Consider the following 18,831-nt stretch of genomic DNA (forward strand, 5'->3'; position numbering starts at 1 on the left):
GGATGTTATTTATATATTTGAGGATTTTTTTTTATATGGGGATATATTGGGGGTTAGGTGGAGGGGATATATGGTGTAGAAGTGTGTAGTAGTGAAGGTGTTGATGGAGGGTGCGCACGGCCGCTCTTCACTTATTCCGTCGTTTGTGTCCCCGTGACGTCACGCCAGCAACAGTTTAAATGGCACCTTGTGGTATGTTGTTGTGAACCCGTAAATACCCGGTGAATATAGGGTGTTCTCGGCGGGAATATCTGTGGTAGAGAGTGAGAGTGAGGCGGGGGGCGAGGCAGGGCGCCGCCTGACCATGGAGGACTGGTGTAGGAGGCTCATAACACCTTCAAGACGCCAGTAAACTGCGGCAGAGCTCCTTGGCTGCCGCTGCTCGGTATTCTTAGACACTTTCACGAAGATGGCTGAAGTAACGCAGAGGTCTATAATGCTTAACGGTGAGTAGGGTGGGTTGTAGGGGCTGCTGGTGGTGGCCAGGGGAGCTTTGGGTCGCGGGGATGGGTGCATCTGGCCCGGCAGGAGGTGGAAATGCCTGGTTAGGCCGGTACTAGTGACGGAGGCGCTGCAGCGGGCTTGGCCAAGAGGCGTAGGGCATGCTGGGCACACCTGCCAGCTATGCCCCTTGGGTCACACGTGGCCGGGTACATGTGCTGTGGCCCTGGTCAAGCCGTCAATGGTAGGCTGGTTACACCTGTGTCACCCTTGACCAGGTGACCAATGGTAGGCTGGTCACACCTGTGTCACCCTTGACCTGGTGACCAACCAATGGTAGGCTGGGCACACCTGTGTCACCCTTGACCAGGTGACCAATGGTAGGCTGGTCACACCTGTGTCACCCTTGACCTGGTGACCAATGGTAGGCTGGTTACACCTGTGTCACCCTTGACCAGGTGACCAATGATAGGCTGGTCACACCTGTGTCACCCTTGACCAGGTGACCAATGGTTGTTTATCTATAGTCAGTTTCAAGAGTTCTCTTGCTCTCCAAGTCCAACTCGGGACTTTATTCATAGAAATTATACTACATCTAAATTATTGGGACCGTCTCAAAACTTTCAAAACATACTCTGTGGAAAGGAGACGAGAAAGGTTTCAAGTAATATATGCGGTTCGTGGAAGATACTGGGAGGGCCAGGCCCCAGATTTGTGCATTAGAATAACATACTGTACTGGAGTGAAAGATAATGGAAAGAAATGCAGAATAGAACCAGTGAGGAGTAGAGGTGCCATAGGCACAATCGGAGAGCAATATCCGAACATCAGGGGTCCACAGCTACTCGATACCCTTCCAGGGAGCATTAGAATCATTGTTAGAACAAAGGTAGATTTTTTTATTAGAAGCATTTAGATAAGATCTTGCAAGAAGTGCCGGACCATCCAGGTTGTAGTGGATATGTGGGCCTGCGGGCCACTCCAAGCAACAGCTTGTTGTGCCAAGTTATCGCAAGTTGATCCTGGCCCCAGGCCGGGCTCAGGGAGTAGAACTTTCAAAATCCTTTCCAGGTTTGTAACCGATATTTAAGTGCCATCATCTCTATTGACCTCGGCAAGAACAAGTGGCTTAAGTCTTCCAGTTATTCCTAAGGACTTTGTCAGCTGATTTTGACCTGGAGTACAATACTGCCTTTCTATTAATGGCTTCAGCAGGTAGGCAGTTCCATGAGTTTATTACTGTGTTGGGAAGAAAGACGATGTGGTCAAGTCATTCATAGATATTTTGACGAGGCTCTATTAGCTAATCAAAGTTGTATATAAAGTATTGTATATATTTAGGTTAGGATTTATTACCTTAGGTTAGGCTTGTTCGAATTAGGCACTAACATTTTCTGTGCAAATCCTCAGTAGTTTAAAGACCAACTAATAAAAATTGAATGCAGTACTGCTTAGAAAACCTCACAAACCCTGCCCCAAACATCATCTTGCTAGGTTATTTCAACTTAAGATACAGTACCTAAATTGGAAAATGTGACAAATACTGTTATAACAGCAACCCATCTTCTGGGAGATCTGCTCAAGGAAATGAAATGGGAACGGCTACATAATTTGTGCCGCTATCTACTCTCTATCCATGGTTAGGTTAAGGCAAGATTACGTTAAGTTAACCCTTGGACAGCGGTTATGGAGAAATGGTCATACAAATGTACCAAAAAATAAATTCTAAAAATTAATGTTCATTATATAATTATTAATTTGTATGCAAAATGTAAGAAAAGCATGAAAATGTGATATTTATCATTTCATTGGATGGAGGTGGCTACAAGGCTGCATCTGGCACTTGTCAACTCCTGGTGCCCGAGTTTGTTGACGTTTCCTTTTTTTATCCTTGTATGTTTCACTAATTGTTTTATCACTTGTTTTTTCTTTATTTATATCCACTTTTGTTTAAATCTACTAATTGTTCAAACTGTCATATGACAATGACTGCATTCCCCCTAGAAACATTCATGATGATTACCAAATTCGTACCATGAAATGGTGGTAGGATTTTTTAATGGGTCACGGTAAACTCTATTAAAATCACATAGGCCTATTATGTACATTCAAATAGGTCTATCCATATTTGCATCATGCATGTAAAACCCAGACAATAATTGTTTAAGTAGCCATATGATGATAACGGCAGTTCCTTAGGGATCGTCAATAGACGATAGCTGCAGCCTAGGGGTTAAGGTTCGGTTAGGTTAGGTTTCATTACATTTGGTTATGTAAATATGGTGTATTATTGATGATGTGAAATATGAAAGCCGAGTCAAATTTTCTGACAAAATTAGGGTTGTAACTTGAAAAATACAAAATGACAAGACTGTAATGTACTGTACTGTACCGGTATAGAAATTTATAGTCGTCACATTTAAAGTCTTGAATTGTAATGAATTTTACGAGTTCTTATGTGTTTTTACTCTTTCAGTGGATGTGACGTCAGTAAGCCAGGTCGAGGTGGAATCGGGTGCGGATCCACGTATTTGTTTAGTTGGCAGCCTGGCAGATGATGCAGAAACCCTTGAAGCAGCAAAGGTACTGTTTAACCTAGTGTATATTTAGCTTTTTTATGTTAAATCTAGAAAACATTTCATCCTTGCTTTGCTAAAGTCCTGGTAGTAATCATATCAGAAGACCTTACTTTTAAAGGACACAATAAAGTTCAGTAACTGTCACAATTGCAAGAAATATGACAGGTTGGATAATAAGAACCTTTCAAACAAGAAATTCGAAACCAATGATAATTTTTAAAAGACACTAGTGTTATCTAGGGTGCAATAATGTCTCACACACAGAGTACCATCCATAGCAGTTGCTGTTGACCTGGATGTCGTGGAAAGTGCTCTTACTGGTCGAATTCATACAATAAAACATCTAAACTTCTTTTTCTTTTTCAGAAATTCGATGTGCCTATTGTAACTTCAGAAACAGGACAAGAATATGTATCAGACTTCAGTTACTGCACATATTTCATTTTGGCTGATTTTGAGAGTGACGAATTTGAGGAGTTAAATAAAGCTGGTGCTAGGTATGTACATTCTGTTTTGATATCATAATTAGGTGCTTGGTAAAAAAAAAAATTGTCCTGTATTTTATTGGATAATTTGTTATTTTATATTCTATAGACCTATGAGTTGCAGATTGTATTGAGAGAGCTCCATTCTGTGTATAAATTACCAGTATAAACTTATTTGCACAGTTTGGGTAAACTGTGTGTGTTTTTAGCAAATAAACTTTTAAGGAATTTGTAAAAAAATTAATTAAAGTATTATTGTTAAAATGTAAATGTGCACATGCTGTGGAGGTCTCTTCAAATATTTGGACATCTATTAAGTTTGCCACATTAATTTTAATCTGCTTTGCCACTTGATGTGAGGGTGAATTTGTTGTGTGTTAAAAGCGTGTTGAGGGGGAATAACACAGTACTGCAGACGATGAGTCACAATAACGTGGCTTAAAGGGGCATTAGTTTCAAATATGCCAAAAATATGCTATAAATAATAACTAGTTCGATTTCAATCAAACTTTTTTGATGTACAGTATATGAAAAGGGTTTCATCTGGTCCAAGTCTCGGCATTGTAGCATAAATAGGAAGGGAGAAAAAAAAATTGAATTGTCAAAAAATTTCCAAAATGGTCAAAGATTAATATCAAACACTAGTGTCAACTGAAATCATGTCTACTACTCTCAGCTCTCACAATAGCATATAATAAAAATATTTAATTAGTTTTATCCAAAAAAAATTAGTTAAGAAAAGTAATAAATTTTTTTTTATTTGTTTGTCGGGCGATTTGCATGAAACTTATACACCTGACTGCATGTAACCCTATCTGTAAGGGTGCCAAGGGTGCCAGGAAATTGGTTGATGTCAATCTCGGCCACAGATGGCAAAACCTTAGACTTTATTTTTTACGTATTTATTTCAAGTAACATAAACGTTCTTATAACTCTTAAATTTTTTATTCAATTTACTTGAAACTTACACCTTATGTGTAGTTTGTTTCTACAATCTGGCTCAAAATTTTTTTCCTAAGTTCATTTATTGATTTTATAATGGTAATAAACATGCTATATTTGCATAATTTTGGGGGGGGAACTTTGACTATTTGTATTAGTAAAACTAAACATATTTTGGAAAATCCGCTGATTCAGGACCTTTTATTATATGCTAATGTGATAGAAGAGTGTCATAGAAATGATTTCATTTGAAACGTGTGGCTGAAGATAGAGGTTGAAAATATGTAAAAACAAAAAAATAAAAAATTCAACCCTGAAGCTTGGAACAATTGCAACCCTATTTATATACAACTAGTCAAAAAAGATTTGTTGACATTGAACAACTTTTAAAATACTAACTGATGGCTCCTTAATCTTAAGGAGCCATCAGCCATGAAGACTAATACAGTAATCTTTTCAGCTGAATTATACAAAACACAAAGCATCTGATTCACTCAATATATTTCTTAATGTCAACCAAGAGTTTTAGAGAATTAATAGGAGGGATGTTCAATTTGTACTGGAAAAAATTGCTGCAAGGCATAAATCCTGCACCATCCTCAGCTAAAATGGAGTCCAAAATATTAATGATTTTGCAGCCTAACATGGCCCTACCTTGTTCATCACTCACTTGTAGCCAATACTAGCATTTTCCTTGACCACTGAACTGCGCCAACCGAGTATTCTCGGTTGGTGGGAAACTGCGCCATCCGAGAAAACTCTTATTTTTTCATATCCATTCTAAATGTGTGCGCGGTTGGTTATGTATGAAATGGACTCTTAGAACCTCCAGTGAGAGGCAGCCATCTTGGAAAAAATTCCCAAAATGCCCTAGGGCTGCTGGCTGGGTTAGTACCGAGTGAGCAACCATGGGTGGCGCACGCGCCTCTGGCTCCCAATCACCTGTCTGACGCTGTGTTGAAAGATCGCGCGCTGTCGGTGAAATTTGAACCCGATTGCTTGAACATAAAGGTCGTAATATTGGTGAAGCTAGGTGCAATAAGGACCTAACACAAAGGTCGGATGCAAGTGATACAGCACCTATGAGGAGGATACAGTGAGCATATCCAGTTATAGCTCTGAGTGCCACCCTTGCCCACCTATGCTATCTCCAATTTATATAGATGAATCGTTTTCTGCGTTCAGTGATGATGCATCTGATACAAGTAGCATAGATTAGCAGTGTTAGGGGCTTCCATGGTGGTGTTTTCCATAGATATTTTCAAGAATAGTTGAATCTCTTCTTGACTGACGGATACTCTTTGAGGCTGGCTGAATCTCTTCCTGCGTGGGACCTCACAAAGTGATCTTTTCAAGACTACCTTACAAATTGATCTTTTCCTATAATCTTTTCAAGACTACCTTATGCTTTACAGGCTTGGTTACATACCACCTACAGGTACTAAAGCCAAGGGTGTACGTGAGTGTGTTATTTGCAAGCACACAGAATGAAGAAACAGGAAGCGAAAATCCTACTGTACCTGGTGCAACGAGAGCGAAGTCTTGCTGTGTACCATGGACTACTTCGTTGATTATTACTCACTTCTGAAGTACTGTGTGTGTAATATAGTGTGTTAGTATATTGTAATTTTAGTGAATTTTTAACAAGTAATATTGCGACAATAAACATTTATTATGGACACATTGGTGACACATGTATTACAGTTCCATGGAACATTATGAACATTCTACTGTATACATATTGTAATGGACACAAATATGCATCATATACGATAAAAAAACATAAAACCGCATTGGAAATATATAGAACAAATAATTGAAAATAAATTTGTGGCAACACCCGGTGCTTGAATGGCCCGCGCGACCGTGTCTGGGCGTGTCCCGCACGGGCAACCAGCCCCTGATGACGTCACAGCGCACATTGTCCATGTCCCCACAGCCAAAGTAAGTGGAATTTGGTATTTATTTTTACATAGACATGTTCAGGGAAGGGAATTTAACATTTTATGAAGAAAGAATTTTTGGGGAACATTTGATTTCGTGTGCACGGGGAATTTCACAATAAACTCGGCGCATCACAGTGGTTAAACATTATGTAAGTATTGCTAGTATACAGAACCTACAACTGATTAAACATAATCTTAGTATTAATTTATATGATAACTATGACAGAATTACCTTTAAAATTAAATGTACCTTCCTAAAAGGAATGTACATTTACATCTCTTGACATGATGGTATAGCATACAGTGTGATGAAAGTCCTATCCGAGTTGCTCTAATAGTCCTCTGCTAGAAACCTGATGGGGTTTCTTCAGATTGATTGCCTGTATTTTCTTTCATCTCGGTTTGAGCTGGATGCTGCCGACACTTTCCTTAATGTGCATTTATAGGTCCTTAATCAGGGCTCTGGATTTGCCTTCCATCCACAAATTTCAGCAGTTGCACGTTTCGGCTTCCCTTGTTTGGTGCGACTTGCTCTAGTTATTACTCGGATACCAGGACATTGCCTCGGAAATGGATGCAATTACCTTGAAACATATCTAGATGCATATCGTATTCAATGGAATAATATAATAAATATTGTATTTTTCAGATTACTGGGGAAACCAGCACTGTTAAAATATTCTGAGAGTGGGATGTTAACTTACACCCGTCGTCCTGTCTTCTGTCATGTCATGAAAGACATCATTATAGTTTTCACTGGATTCAGAAAAAAGTCAGAAGTGGTAAGTGTGCTTTTCTATTAAAAACTGTTTGACTGCTTCTGTATTACCAGTCCTTTTGGCATTCTATACAGTGTAGTAATTTAAGGTATATTTGTAGTTATTTAAGTTTAATCCAGGGAACCATGTATGCTGTTTTAGAAGTGTTGCCTAGTAGTACTAAAAGAAATGGTGTACTGTAAATGAACAAATCCACAAGGGCCGTGACGAGGATTCGAACCTGCGTCCGGGAGTGTCCCAGACACTGCCTTCGCAGGTTCGAATCCTCGTCACGGCCCTTGTGGATTTGTTCATTTGATGCATCACGTTAGTGTGATCTGTGTGTGTAATGGTGTACTGTATATAATACAGTACCTTCTAATATCATAGTTATACTATCTTGATGCCAGACACTTTGCAAGCTCAGAATTACCAGGGCAGTGCCACTTTCAGGTTAAGGCCTCTGTTCTAGTGTCTATATAGAAATGAGGTTTCTCTTTTGATTCATACTATAAGGGTCTAATGAACTTGGAACATCTTAGTGTCTGGTTATCGCTTATTTTTTCCTATGCAAATGAAAATAGAAGGAAGTACAGTGCTTCCTTAATTATCTGAACCAATTTGTACTTCCGGATGTCTTGATAATTGATTAAAAGATCGTTGGATGGAATTTTTTGCATCTTTTGTTACTTTTATATTTTGATAGACAAATGTGCTGAAAATACCTGTAATGGAGTTTAAACAGGAATGCCTGGAGAGGGTTCCGAGAATTCTTCTACCCACCAAGCCTGGGGACCAGGATCGACTTGATAACTTGGTCCAATAGGCTGTTGTTTGGAGTGGCCCGCAGGCCCACATGTTCTCTACAACCCAGTTGGTCCGGCACTTCTTGCAAGAACTTGTCTAAATGCTTCTTATAATCATCCACCTTTGTTCTGGCAATATTTCTAGTGCTTGCTGGGAGGGTATTGAACAGCTGTGGATCTCTGATGTTCAGACAGTGCTCTCACTACTCCTCACTGGTTCTATTTTTGCATTTCCTTCCATATCTTTCACTACAATTTGTTGTTGTGCAAATTTGGGATCTGGGCTCTCCAGTATTTTCCATGTATTGTATATACAATGTTATTTTCGTACGTTTTTCGTGTCTGGTAAGGAGACGAGAGCACTTCACTTCATTTTACTTTATAAAAAGTGCAGTTTTCAGAAATTTTAAATTACCTTATTCAATCATGACCTTTACTTATATTTTATCCTCATATTACATTTCTATTTTAAATTTCAGTCAAGATTACTGAAGTTAGTCCACTACATGGGTGGTAGTGTCAAAAATGAAATCAAGGAGAACGTGACCCATCTTCTGGCTTACTCCTCTACTGGTGAAAAGTATCAGTATGCAGTTACCTTTAACATTCCCGTGATGGGGGAAGACTGGGTCCATGCTGCGTGGGCTCACCGGGATGAAGCAGAAGCCAGAGCCGATAGCGAAGCCATGGTTAGTCTTACCAGGACTTTATTGTTGATCATATTAAGTAGTATTCATGTAGTTGATACAATGATTATTTTGTTCACAATATTTTATATGTTATTGGGATTCAAACATGTGTGGAGAAAATATATATATACTTGTTCAGTGATGTTAATATAACTAAACCAGATTTAACTTTTGTGTTAAATATTTTTGTAAAGTATGGGAATAACATGAATGATATATACAGCCGGAGTGTACAGTTCTGCCGCACACTTTTACAGTAAATCGGTGAACTGTCACTTTACACTGAAAGAATTTTCACTTATGTATTCACCTACAAAAGTGTTTGAATCGATATAATCAAATTAAGAATTCTGGTTGATAGTGCTGAATGTAAAACAATACTGTATGTATATATCACCAGGTAAATCAAGATAATAAAAGTATCGAGCGCAGCAACACGGACAAAACTAGGTTCATTTACTATATTTTTTCTCTCCAGGGCAAGTACAAATTAAAAGTTTTTCAAAACTTGCGTATCGTGCTAGAAGGTTTTCCTGAGGAAGAGAAGGTGCAAATGGAGGACTTGGTGCAGCAGAATGGTGGAATACTCACATCTCTCGATGACCCGCAGGCTACACACGTGGTATGTGTTCTATCTGCTATATCATCGTAGTATTTTGTTATTACCCTATACAAATAAATAAATATAAATAATATACACACATTTATTTATCACTAAAAACTCTAAATGACCCAGTCAAACCCATTACGTCCAGGATCACCCCTAAACATACACGGTACCGTGACCACTGCACCATTAATCGGATGTAAAGATTGGTCAGTCCTGGTGCTTTATAACTAAGCTCCATGGCTGACCAACCCCCCGACGACACTCGTGCGGCTCGTACATATGCCAGAATTTGATGGAAAAACTGCTCCTGTGTGCCCCACACACACCCTTCCCATGTCCCACCACACACCCTTCCCATGTCCCACCACACACCCTCACCGTCTTCCCCACACCCTCACTGTCTCCCCTCTCCACACACCATCATTGTCCCCCCCCCCCCCCCCTTCCTGTTCACCCATATACAGTCTCCCACTCACACCCCCTTAATGTCTCCCCACCTCCCTTCACACCCCCTTAATGTCTCCCCACCTCCCTTCACACCCCCCTCAATGTCTCCCCACCTCCCTTCACACCCCCTTAATGTCTCCCCACCCACATAACCTCCCCATCTTCCTGCACGCTCCCTTCCCCTTTGTTTCCCCACCATATTGAAAAGAACAATATATTTTATACCTACCAAGATTTGAAATCTCTCCTTCTATTATTAACTAATTATAACTCTTGTTATTGTATGTAAAAAGTCACTAACTAGAAGAATTTTGGAGCATGTGGCACCCATTTATTAAAAATATTAAATTTTGAGGCCAGTGATGGTATTTCTTAATTTGGCCATATATATTTAATGTTTTAAATGAATCTCGCTAGAAAAATAAAATGTAAAATTAAGGTGTAACTTTATCTAAATTTCAGAAACCAATATCAGTATCAGAATATAATTAATTTTCTATCTAAGGAATTAAAAAATCTAAATATTCATACAAGGTTTTTAAATACTTTTAACTCATTTGCAAAGAAAGTTTTTTTTTCCAAATATTTTAAAAATGTCATAAAGGGGTGATCCAAAGCTTACAGAATTGTGAGCATATTTTGTTTGTTGTTGAGAGGGATGAGATATTGAGACGTCTGAATTTAATACGGTGCACTGTGTATAATTACAGTATATCCTTGCAATAATTTCAATGACTTCAGGTGTTAGAAGACCAGACGATGACAGAGAAGCCAGCTGACTGTCCACCACGAGCACATGTTGTAAAAGCCGAGTGGTTTTGGACTTCAATACAAATGGAAGCTTGTCCCGATGAGAAACTTCATCTTTTTGAACAAATGGTAAAAGCTTCTTAACACCCCAATTACATCCCAATTTTTATTCCAACTATGATATCATATATCATGCCTGGGTCTGATGTCGCAGGTTATTTTTAGTTTTGAAGATAGAGTACTCAAACATGTAAGGTGTGTGAGCAATAATTGGTTTTATAGATTTTCTTCTGAAAAGTCATTTCCAGCTGTGTGTTCACCCCCGAGCATATTTTTGTTTTCAGAATTTAAGCACTCTGATGAGTCCACGGCAAATGTTTTCATCGCCAAGTACTCCAGGTTCAAGAAGTCGTCGGCGTAAACGTCTAAGAGAAACGGTGCAGCATTTAGCTCAGGATGACTCGCCCTCCACATTGCCCTCTGCTCCACCTGCAAGGTATAGTGCTCTCTATATTACTGCTACCTAATTTACTTTAGCAATGAATTTTCATCACTACCTTCTTTCATGTACAGTGAATATATTTCTTGTGATCTACATTAGCATAATAACTTCCCTTAATATTTTGGAGCAGTTTAAATTATTCCATTCTTCCTAGTCTCTAACCTTTCTCAACATACTAATTAGCTTGAATGTTTTATTAATTTTAGGAATCCTTAATATTTTAACATTTATGCTGTTGTGTATACAGTATATAAAATTGCCAACTGCCATTTGCAATAATAAATTCGGGTAATGGTATTAAATGTCGAGAAATATCCAATAACAGAAGTATAAAGAACACTGCCACAAGCGGGGACATGTAGGTAGAAATGGAATGGAAATGAGTTGCGTTTATGATAACTTGTCATCCAAAAAGGATAATACAGGTACCTATAGTTATTATACTTTTCAGTCGCCTTGCGTTGATTCCGAGGACCAACGCAAGGTAACTGCAATGTATGGTAACTATAGTTACTGTCATGTTCGGATGACAAGTCATATTTTGTAATTTGCACCCAAGGAAAATCTTGATACTATTCATTTTGTAGAGGGTCGGAAAAAGAAGGTAACAACCACATCTAACTCTCCCTAGACTATTATAGTACATGTGTACTAAATTAGGTCCAAGATTGCATATAATAGGCCTAGGATTGTTTATTTCGGTCTAGGACAGATCGTGTCGGGTTTATTTTCGGTTTGTTTCTTGTCTTGTTATGCCCGTTAGAATTTCAGTGGTAAATGTCTTGTAAACATGAACTTCTTGTGTGCACACGCGCACACACACACAAAGGTCACGACAATAATAGAGAAGAGGAGACTCCTTCAATGCTGGATTTAATATTTACTAGGGGAGAAGATATTCAGTACCTTGCTCTTTTGGGCAAGAGCAACCATGTCCTTCTTTAAATCAAATATGCAACATGTTAAACCTAGAAGAGAGTGGAGACAGGGAAATAGTGAAAAAAAAATTGATTTTAAAGAGAATGCTCTCTTAAAATTAGCAAGTTCTTAGGACCTTAACAACTTGAATGAATTGTGTTCTAAGCACAATCAGATAACACTGTATGAACTTCAGAGGGCCACAGTTGTTCAATATCCTCCTAGCAAGTATAAGAAATATTACCAGAACAAAAGTGGAAGTCTTCAAGAAAAAAAACTGGACAGTTTTCTGCAAGAAGTTCCAGACCAACCGGGATTGTACTGGATATGTGGGCCTGTGGGCCACTCCAAGCTCACAAGTCGACCCTGACCCCAGGCCAGGCTTGGGGAGTAGAACAACTCTCAGAATCCCATCCATGATTCTCGATTCATCTTGTCATATGCCATATTTTCAAGCTCGTTAAATATCAGTAATACTGTATTTAATACACTCCCATTTCTTATTGAAAAGCTCATTTCTTGCAATAAACTTTAGCTAGAACTAAAGGGTAAAACTATTGCTTGTTTTTCTGTAAAGTAGAAACATGTATAGCCATGATGGAAGGCATTTACTATGTAAGCATTTACCACGTATAGACATATCAAGTAAAATATTGGTTTTATTATTAATGCCTCAGTGCTGCATTAAGAGAACTGGTAAGTTGATCTATTGTTACTCTTGGTGTCTGCATTTTTCTCTAGAATGTGAATGATTAGTCATGATAAAGCTGCTTACCGTGTTATTTCTTTTGGCGTTGAACATTTTGCGAGTTCTTTAATGTAATAATTTATTTATGAGAGTTCTACAGTTTATTTATGCTTGTAAGTTGTTCTGGTACTAAAGGAATTGAATGAGAGAAGTTTACATTTTTATACTAAAGCATTTGCTAACTTATTAAACGTTTGAATAAATTTTCTGGGTGAACTCCCTGGTGACTTCCTGTAGCTATATAGACCGAGTTAGTTCCCATACACAAGTCACATCAGTCTTATGAGCTCTGTTAGCCTACTAGGGACCCAGAGCTAGAACCTGGCCCCCTCACAGAGGCACAGAGCTGGGGATTATTACGAATCACATGGGGAAAGCACCCAGAAAGGCAGGGGAGACAATACTGTACAATAAAATAGCATGGTTTGTGAAAAGGAAGCACTCAAACCACCAACAGAAAGTGCAAAAAAATTGCTCAAAATGAAATGCATAAATACTTGATGAGCGCGCGCACACACACACACACACACACACACACACACACACACACACACACACACACACACACACACACACACACACACACACACACACACACACACACACACACACACACACACACACACACACACACACACACACACACACACACACACACACACACACACACACACACACACACACACACACACACACACACACACACACACACACACACACACACACACACACACACACACACACACACACACACACACACACACACACACACACACACACACACACACACACACACACACACACACACACACACACACACACACACACACACACACACACACACACACACACACACACACACACACACACACACACACACACACACACACACACACACACACACACACACACACACACACACACACACACACACACACACACACACACACACACACACACACACACACACACACACACACACACACACACACACACACACACACACACACACACACACACACACACACACACACACACACACACACACACACACACACACACACACACACACACCCCCCCCCCCCCACCCCCCCCACCCCACACACACACACCCACCCCCCCCCCCCCACACACCCACACCACACACCACACCCCACACACACCACACACCCACACCACACACCACACCCCACACACACCACACACCCACACCACACACCACACCCCACACACACACCACACACACACCACACACACACACCACACACACACATATGCTATGCATGTGTAGTTCCAACCATCACATTAGGGGGTGAGTTTAATGAAATGTTTGACCAAATATAGCAGGCAAATTTTTAAGTTGATAATTTTGTATGGCCCACGAATGATTATCTTGAGGTTATCTTGAGGTATGATGTTATAAATATCCAAATGGCCCTTGGCAGAAAAGAGGTTCCCCCACCCATACTTTACAGGGAACTCGGGCAAGTGCTTCTCCAAGACAGCAACACACTAGGAATGCACCCCAGCTAGCTTGAGAACCTGGTGTGTAATTAAAGTTAGATGAGGAAAGAAATGGGTGGAAAATGAGCTGCAAACTGAGACATATAAAAGATGGGGGTGGGTAAGGAAGGAGGGCATGTGAATGACTGCCAAGGAAATGCTTAATAATAAGGAAGAGAGGCGGAAATAAGTATTCAGGTGTTATGGATCTTTTTAATGCCTTTAGTGGTGTGGCTAAAAAATTTGGACAAATAACACAACACAAACAATATAGAAGAATTAAGAAGGGACCATGAGGCATTGCAAGAGGTGGAGGAAAAGAGAAAAGGTAGAGAAATGGAGGTAGTAGAGATGGAGGCACTGAATAAAATAACCCAGGAAATACTGGAAGACAGAGGAACTAGAGAAGGTCGTATGAGACCTGAGAAGACATCTTGCAAATGAAACATCCTTCCATGATTAAAGTAAAGGGTTTAAATTAAAGTACCAACATAGGGAGGTGAGTGTGTTATCACTACTCTGTGATAGTTATTAAATGTCATACTTTATATAAAGTGTTATTTCTTCCACCCAGCTCAAGGCTAGGATACAAATTTAAAAATTTAATTAATAAAAGAGTTGAAAACAGTCTTGTAGGGTTCTGTTCTAGGATCATTGCTGTTTTAATCTATATAGACCACTTTCCACAGTGACTTGAGTATATAAACACATCAGTGCTTGCTAAGGATGAAAAGTTAATGAGGAGAGTGAAAAATGAAGGGCTTGTAGTGCTACAGGAAGACCTTGACAAACTCTTGGATTGGACAAACAAATGGCTGTTAAGAGTTCAACCCCAAAAAGTGTAATGTAATGAAGATAAAAAATGGAGATACAAAACCAGGAAGCATTTACACCATGAGGAAAAGGCAACTCAAATAATCAGAAAGATAAAAAATTGGCAATGGATATAATTGAAACAATGGATACCATCAGTAACATATGGGAAGCAGGTGAGCATGAGCTGGTACAGCATTTATAAATCTGAACCCAGTGCTTTTAAGATCATGTACACAGCTTATGTGAGTCTATTAATAGAGTATGCTGAAGTGACAAGGGATCGCATCTCTTTAAACACAAAAAAAATTTTGAAGATGTATTCTGGTTTACAAAAAACTAGTACCAGAACTAACAGTACTAAGCTATGAGGACAGGCTAATTAAAGAAATTGTCTCACAGCCCCGGAGAAAAGAGGAGCATTGTGTAATATCATCAATGTATAAAAGATACAGAGGGGAATAAAGAAGATTGACCTCTTTAAGCCTCTTTAAACTGAGAGAAAATAGGACAAGACTATTGGTGGAAACTGGAAACACAATAGTCAGACATTTTAGGAAATAAGTAGTCATACCCTGTATGGACGGTTAGCAAATGGAATATAATGAAATATAGCACAGTACTTGAATGTAGAGGGGTTTAGAAATACAAAAGTATGCACAAAAGGTGCATACTTGTGTACTCATGTTCCCTGTATTAATTAAACCACCACTTTCATATCCTGAGATATGACAGCTTGGGGGATACTCCTCTTGGCTGGCTGTGATAAAAGCAATTATTGTTTAATGTTTTCATTGTTAGATTAATATAAATTAGTTTGGAATGAATATAGTGTGCTTTAAAAAATGGTTTTCTTGGCATGCTTTTAAAATATAAATAAAATAATTGTTGGCCAAGTGCACAAACTGTGTCTAACATTATAATGGCTATAAAAATTCTATAAAAATTAAGACAAAGGGTAATGGGTGGTTCATGTAGATTTTATTTTATTTTCAGCAAGCGAAGATCATCAGTTGGTGATTTGGCATATTTATCTGCGGAGGGCTCTCTCCTTGACGACACAGTCTCGACACCCAATAGACTCCTAAGCAGGTCAGGTCCTCCACGATTTAATGTTATAACGATTCAAATTATTGATTATGCCTTGGGTTTCATACATGCTTAAATAGTAAGTTGTATTGCATAAATTTATGGCTATGGATTTTCTTGGTTAACATTTTCAAAATACGGTACTGAACATATGGTTCATTACACTGCACCCTCGACAGTTTGGATGATATAATTCCGGACCCGATTTGATTTTTCGAACTATCTGGATTTCTGAATAATTTCCCTATTTTGGCTATTTATCATCAAATTTCTGGATTTTTCTCATAACAAATGATATACAGTATATCACATTTCAGCATACTCATGCATAAAAGTATATAAATAATGGTTAATGTGTACATGAATAATAATTATTCATGGAAAAATTTATTCGATTACTTGAAATATTTTGTAGCAGAGACAGGCCTTGATAAATGATGGCAGCAAAGTGCAATTGTAGCACTCTACCATGAGTATTAATGTGTGTTAAACTCCTGCAGTCACACTGAACTGGTGTTGAAGTTCTCAGATCTCGTGGTTAATACTATTGTCTCGGCTACAGACTGCAACCAGCAGCCACCCTCGGGCTACATTGTATGTTTCATAACCATTGATAACCAGCATCATCAAAATACTGTTCTCGTGCTTGGAATAAAGAACGAGAAATTGGAATTTTTTTTTTTTTTTATCGTAAACAGCATCGGTATCAATGCCATACCCAGCCCCGTTTATTTTTTCTAATAAATTGGCTTTATCGTCAAGGGTTGGGAAGTTCTTGCTGTTTTCTGATGTTTCAAGCTATTACCACACAGCAGTATCAGCTTAGTTATGTATTGGAGGGAAAGGCAGTGAAAAAGCTTACATAATGAGAGATATTTTTAATAATACTGTATTTTAAGAATAAAGTAAAATTAAGAAAAATGAGAACAATTTAGATTTTATGGAAATTACTTCTAAGTGATGAACTGATGTAAATTTCAGAAGGTAAAAATCCTGTAGGTAAATTTGATCCATTACTTACCAGGACCGTTATATGAAAGTCCGGATATTGTTAAAGTGCGGTGTATCTATTATATGTTCATTCTTTATATAACTCATAAAGTGAGCTATTTATCTCATTTGTTTATTTAAAAACTAATAATTTTAAAGTCATTCGATTTCACAATATTGATAAATCGCTAACCATAGCTGGGGCTTCCCATATTTCCACTTCTCTAAGCCTGTATATTCCATAAATTCTTTCTTTCCATTTATTTTAGGCAACAGAACTGTTATTGTGTTCAGCCTATGGGTATGAGTGTGTGTGTGTGTGTGTAGGCGCTTAATTGTCAGTGATAGAGGAAGAAAAGTCTGGGTTTGCCCAACATCTTAGTTTCTAGTAATATACTATGCTTCTAATTCTTTAGAAGTTTTATTTCTTGTGATTTTTTTGGAGTTGAAGTTGGTGTGATACTACCATAGTTGTGTGGTTTCTTTATTGAATAATTTTGAAGGTGCTGTGAGTGTTGTCAATAACAATGTGCAAAAAGATATAAATGAGTGTGTGTGTGTGTGTGTGTGTACTCACCTAATTGTACTCACCTAATTGTGCTTGCGGGGGTTGAGCTCTGGCTCTTTGGTCCCGCCTCTCAACCGTCAATCAACTGGTGTACAGATTCCTGAGCCTATTGGGCTCTATCATATCTACATTTGAAACTGTGTATGGAGTCAGCCTCCACCACATCACTTCCTAATGCATTCCATTTACTAACTACTCTGACACTGAAAAAGTTCTTTCTAACGTCTCTGTGGCTCATTTGGGTACTCAGCTTCCACCTGTGTCCCCTTGTTCACGTCCCACCAGTGTTGAATAGTTCATCCTTGTTTACCCGGTCGATTCCCCTGAGGATTTTGTAGGTTGTGATCATGTCCCCCCTTACTCTTCTGTCTTCCAGTGTCGTGAGGTGCATTTCCCGCAGCCTTTCCTCATAACTCATGCCTCTTAGTTCTGGGACTAGTCTAGTAGCATACCTTTGGACTTTTTCCAGCTTCGTCTTGTGCTTGACAAGGTACGGGCTCCATGCTGGGGCCGCATACTCCAGGATTGGTCTTACATATGTGGTGTACAAGATTCTGAATGATTCCTTACACAGGTTCCTGAACGCCGTTCTGATGTTAGCCAGCCTCGCATATGCCGCAGACGTTATTCTCTTTATGTGGGCTTCAGGAGACAGGTTTGGTGTGATATCAACTCCTAGATCTTTCTCTCTGTCTGTTTCATTAAGTACTTCATCTCCTATTCTGTATCCTGTGCCTGGCCTCCTGTTTCCACTGCCTAGTTTCATTACTTTGCATTTACTCGGGTTGAACTTCAACAGCCATTTGTTGGACCATTCACTCAGTCTATCCAGGTCATCTTGTAGCCTCCTACTATCATCCTCTGTTTCAATCCTCCTCATAATTTTTGCATCGTCGGCAAACATTGAGAGGAACGAATCTATACCCTCTGGGAGATCATTTACATATACCAGAAACAGTATAGGTCCAAGGACTGACCCCTGCGGGACTCCACTTGTGACGTCTCGCCAATCTGAGGCCTCACCCCTCACACAGACTCGTTGTCTCCTGTTGCTTAGGTATTCCTCTATCCACCGGAGTACCTTCCCTCTCACTCCAGCCTGCATCTCCAACTTTCGCACTAGCCTCTTGTGTGGTACTGTATCAAAGGCTTTCTGACAATCCAAAAATATGCAGTCTGCCCACCCTTCTCTTTCTTGCCTTATTTTTGTTGCCTGGTCGTAGAATTCAAGTAACCCTGTGAGGCAG

General features: G+C 39.2%; 1 protein-coding gene across 6 annotated transcripts in view; it reads left to right on the plus strand.

Moving 5' to 3' along the window:
* The first annotated feature begins 92 nt into the window (after window positions 1-92).
* The window catches only part of LOC123759682 (protein ECT2), a 48,829-nt gene continuing 30,090 nt past the window's right edge, over window positions 93-18,831 (plus strand). For 4 of the 6 annotated variants that reach the window (XM_069318260.1, XM_069318257.1, XM_045744900.2 and 1 more), the window contains exons 1-9: window positions 143-446; window positions 2,918-3,024; window positions 3,387-3,517; window positions 7,043-7,175; window positions 8,437-8,646; window positions 9,125-9,268; window positions 10,445-10,582; window positions 10,798-10,949; window positions 15,934-16,029. In XM_069318260.1, the coding sequence (XP_069174361.1) occupies window positions 410-446; window positions 2,918-3,024; window positions 3,387-3,517; window positions 7,043-7,175; window positions 8,437-8,646; window positions 9,125-9,268; window positions 10,445-10,582; window positions 10,798-10,949; window positions 15,934-16,029 (1,148 nt within the window). In that variant the 5' untranslated portion in view covers window positions 143-409. Of the gene's footprint in view, window positions 447-2,917; window positions 3,025-3,386; window positions 3,518-7,042; window positions 7,176-8,436; window positions 8,647-9,124; window positions 9,269-10,444; window positions 10,583-10,797; window positions 10,950-15,933; window positions 16,030-18,831 lie in introns of all 6 variants that reach the window. The other 2 variants (XM_069318276.1, XM_069318286.1) reach the window with 2 other exon arrangements.

This window comes from Procambarus clarkii, chromosome 8, assembly GCF_040958095.1.
Source record: "Procambarus clarkii isolate CNS0578487 chromosome 8, FALCON_Pclarkii_2.0, whole genome shotgun sequence".
Lineage (NCBI taxonomy): Eukaryota > Metazoa > Arthropoda > Malacostraca > Decapoda > Cambaridae > Procambarus > Procambarus clarkii.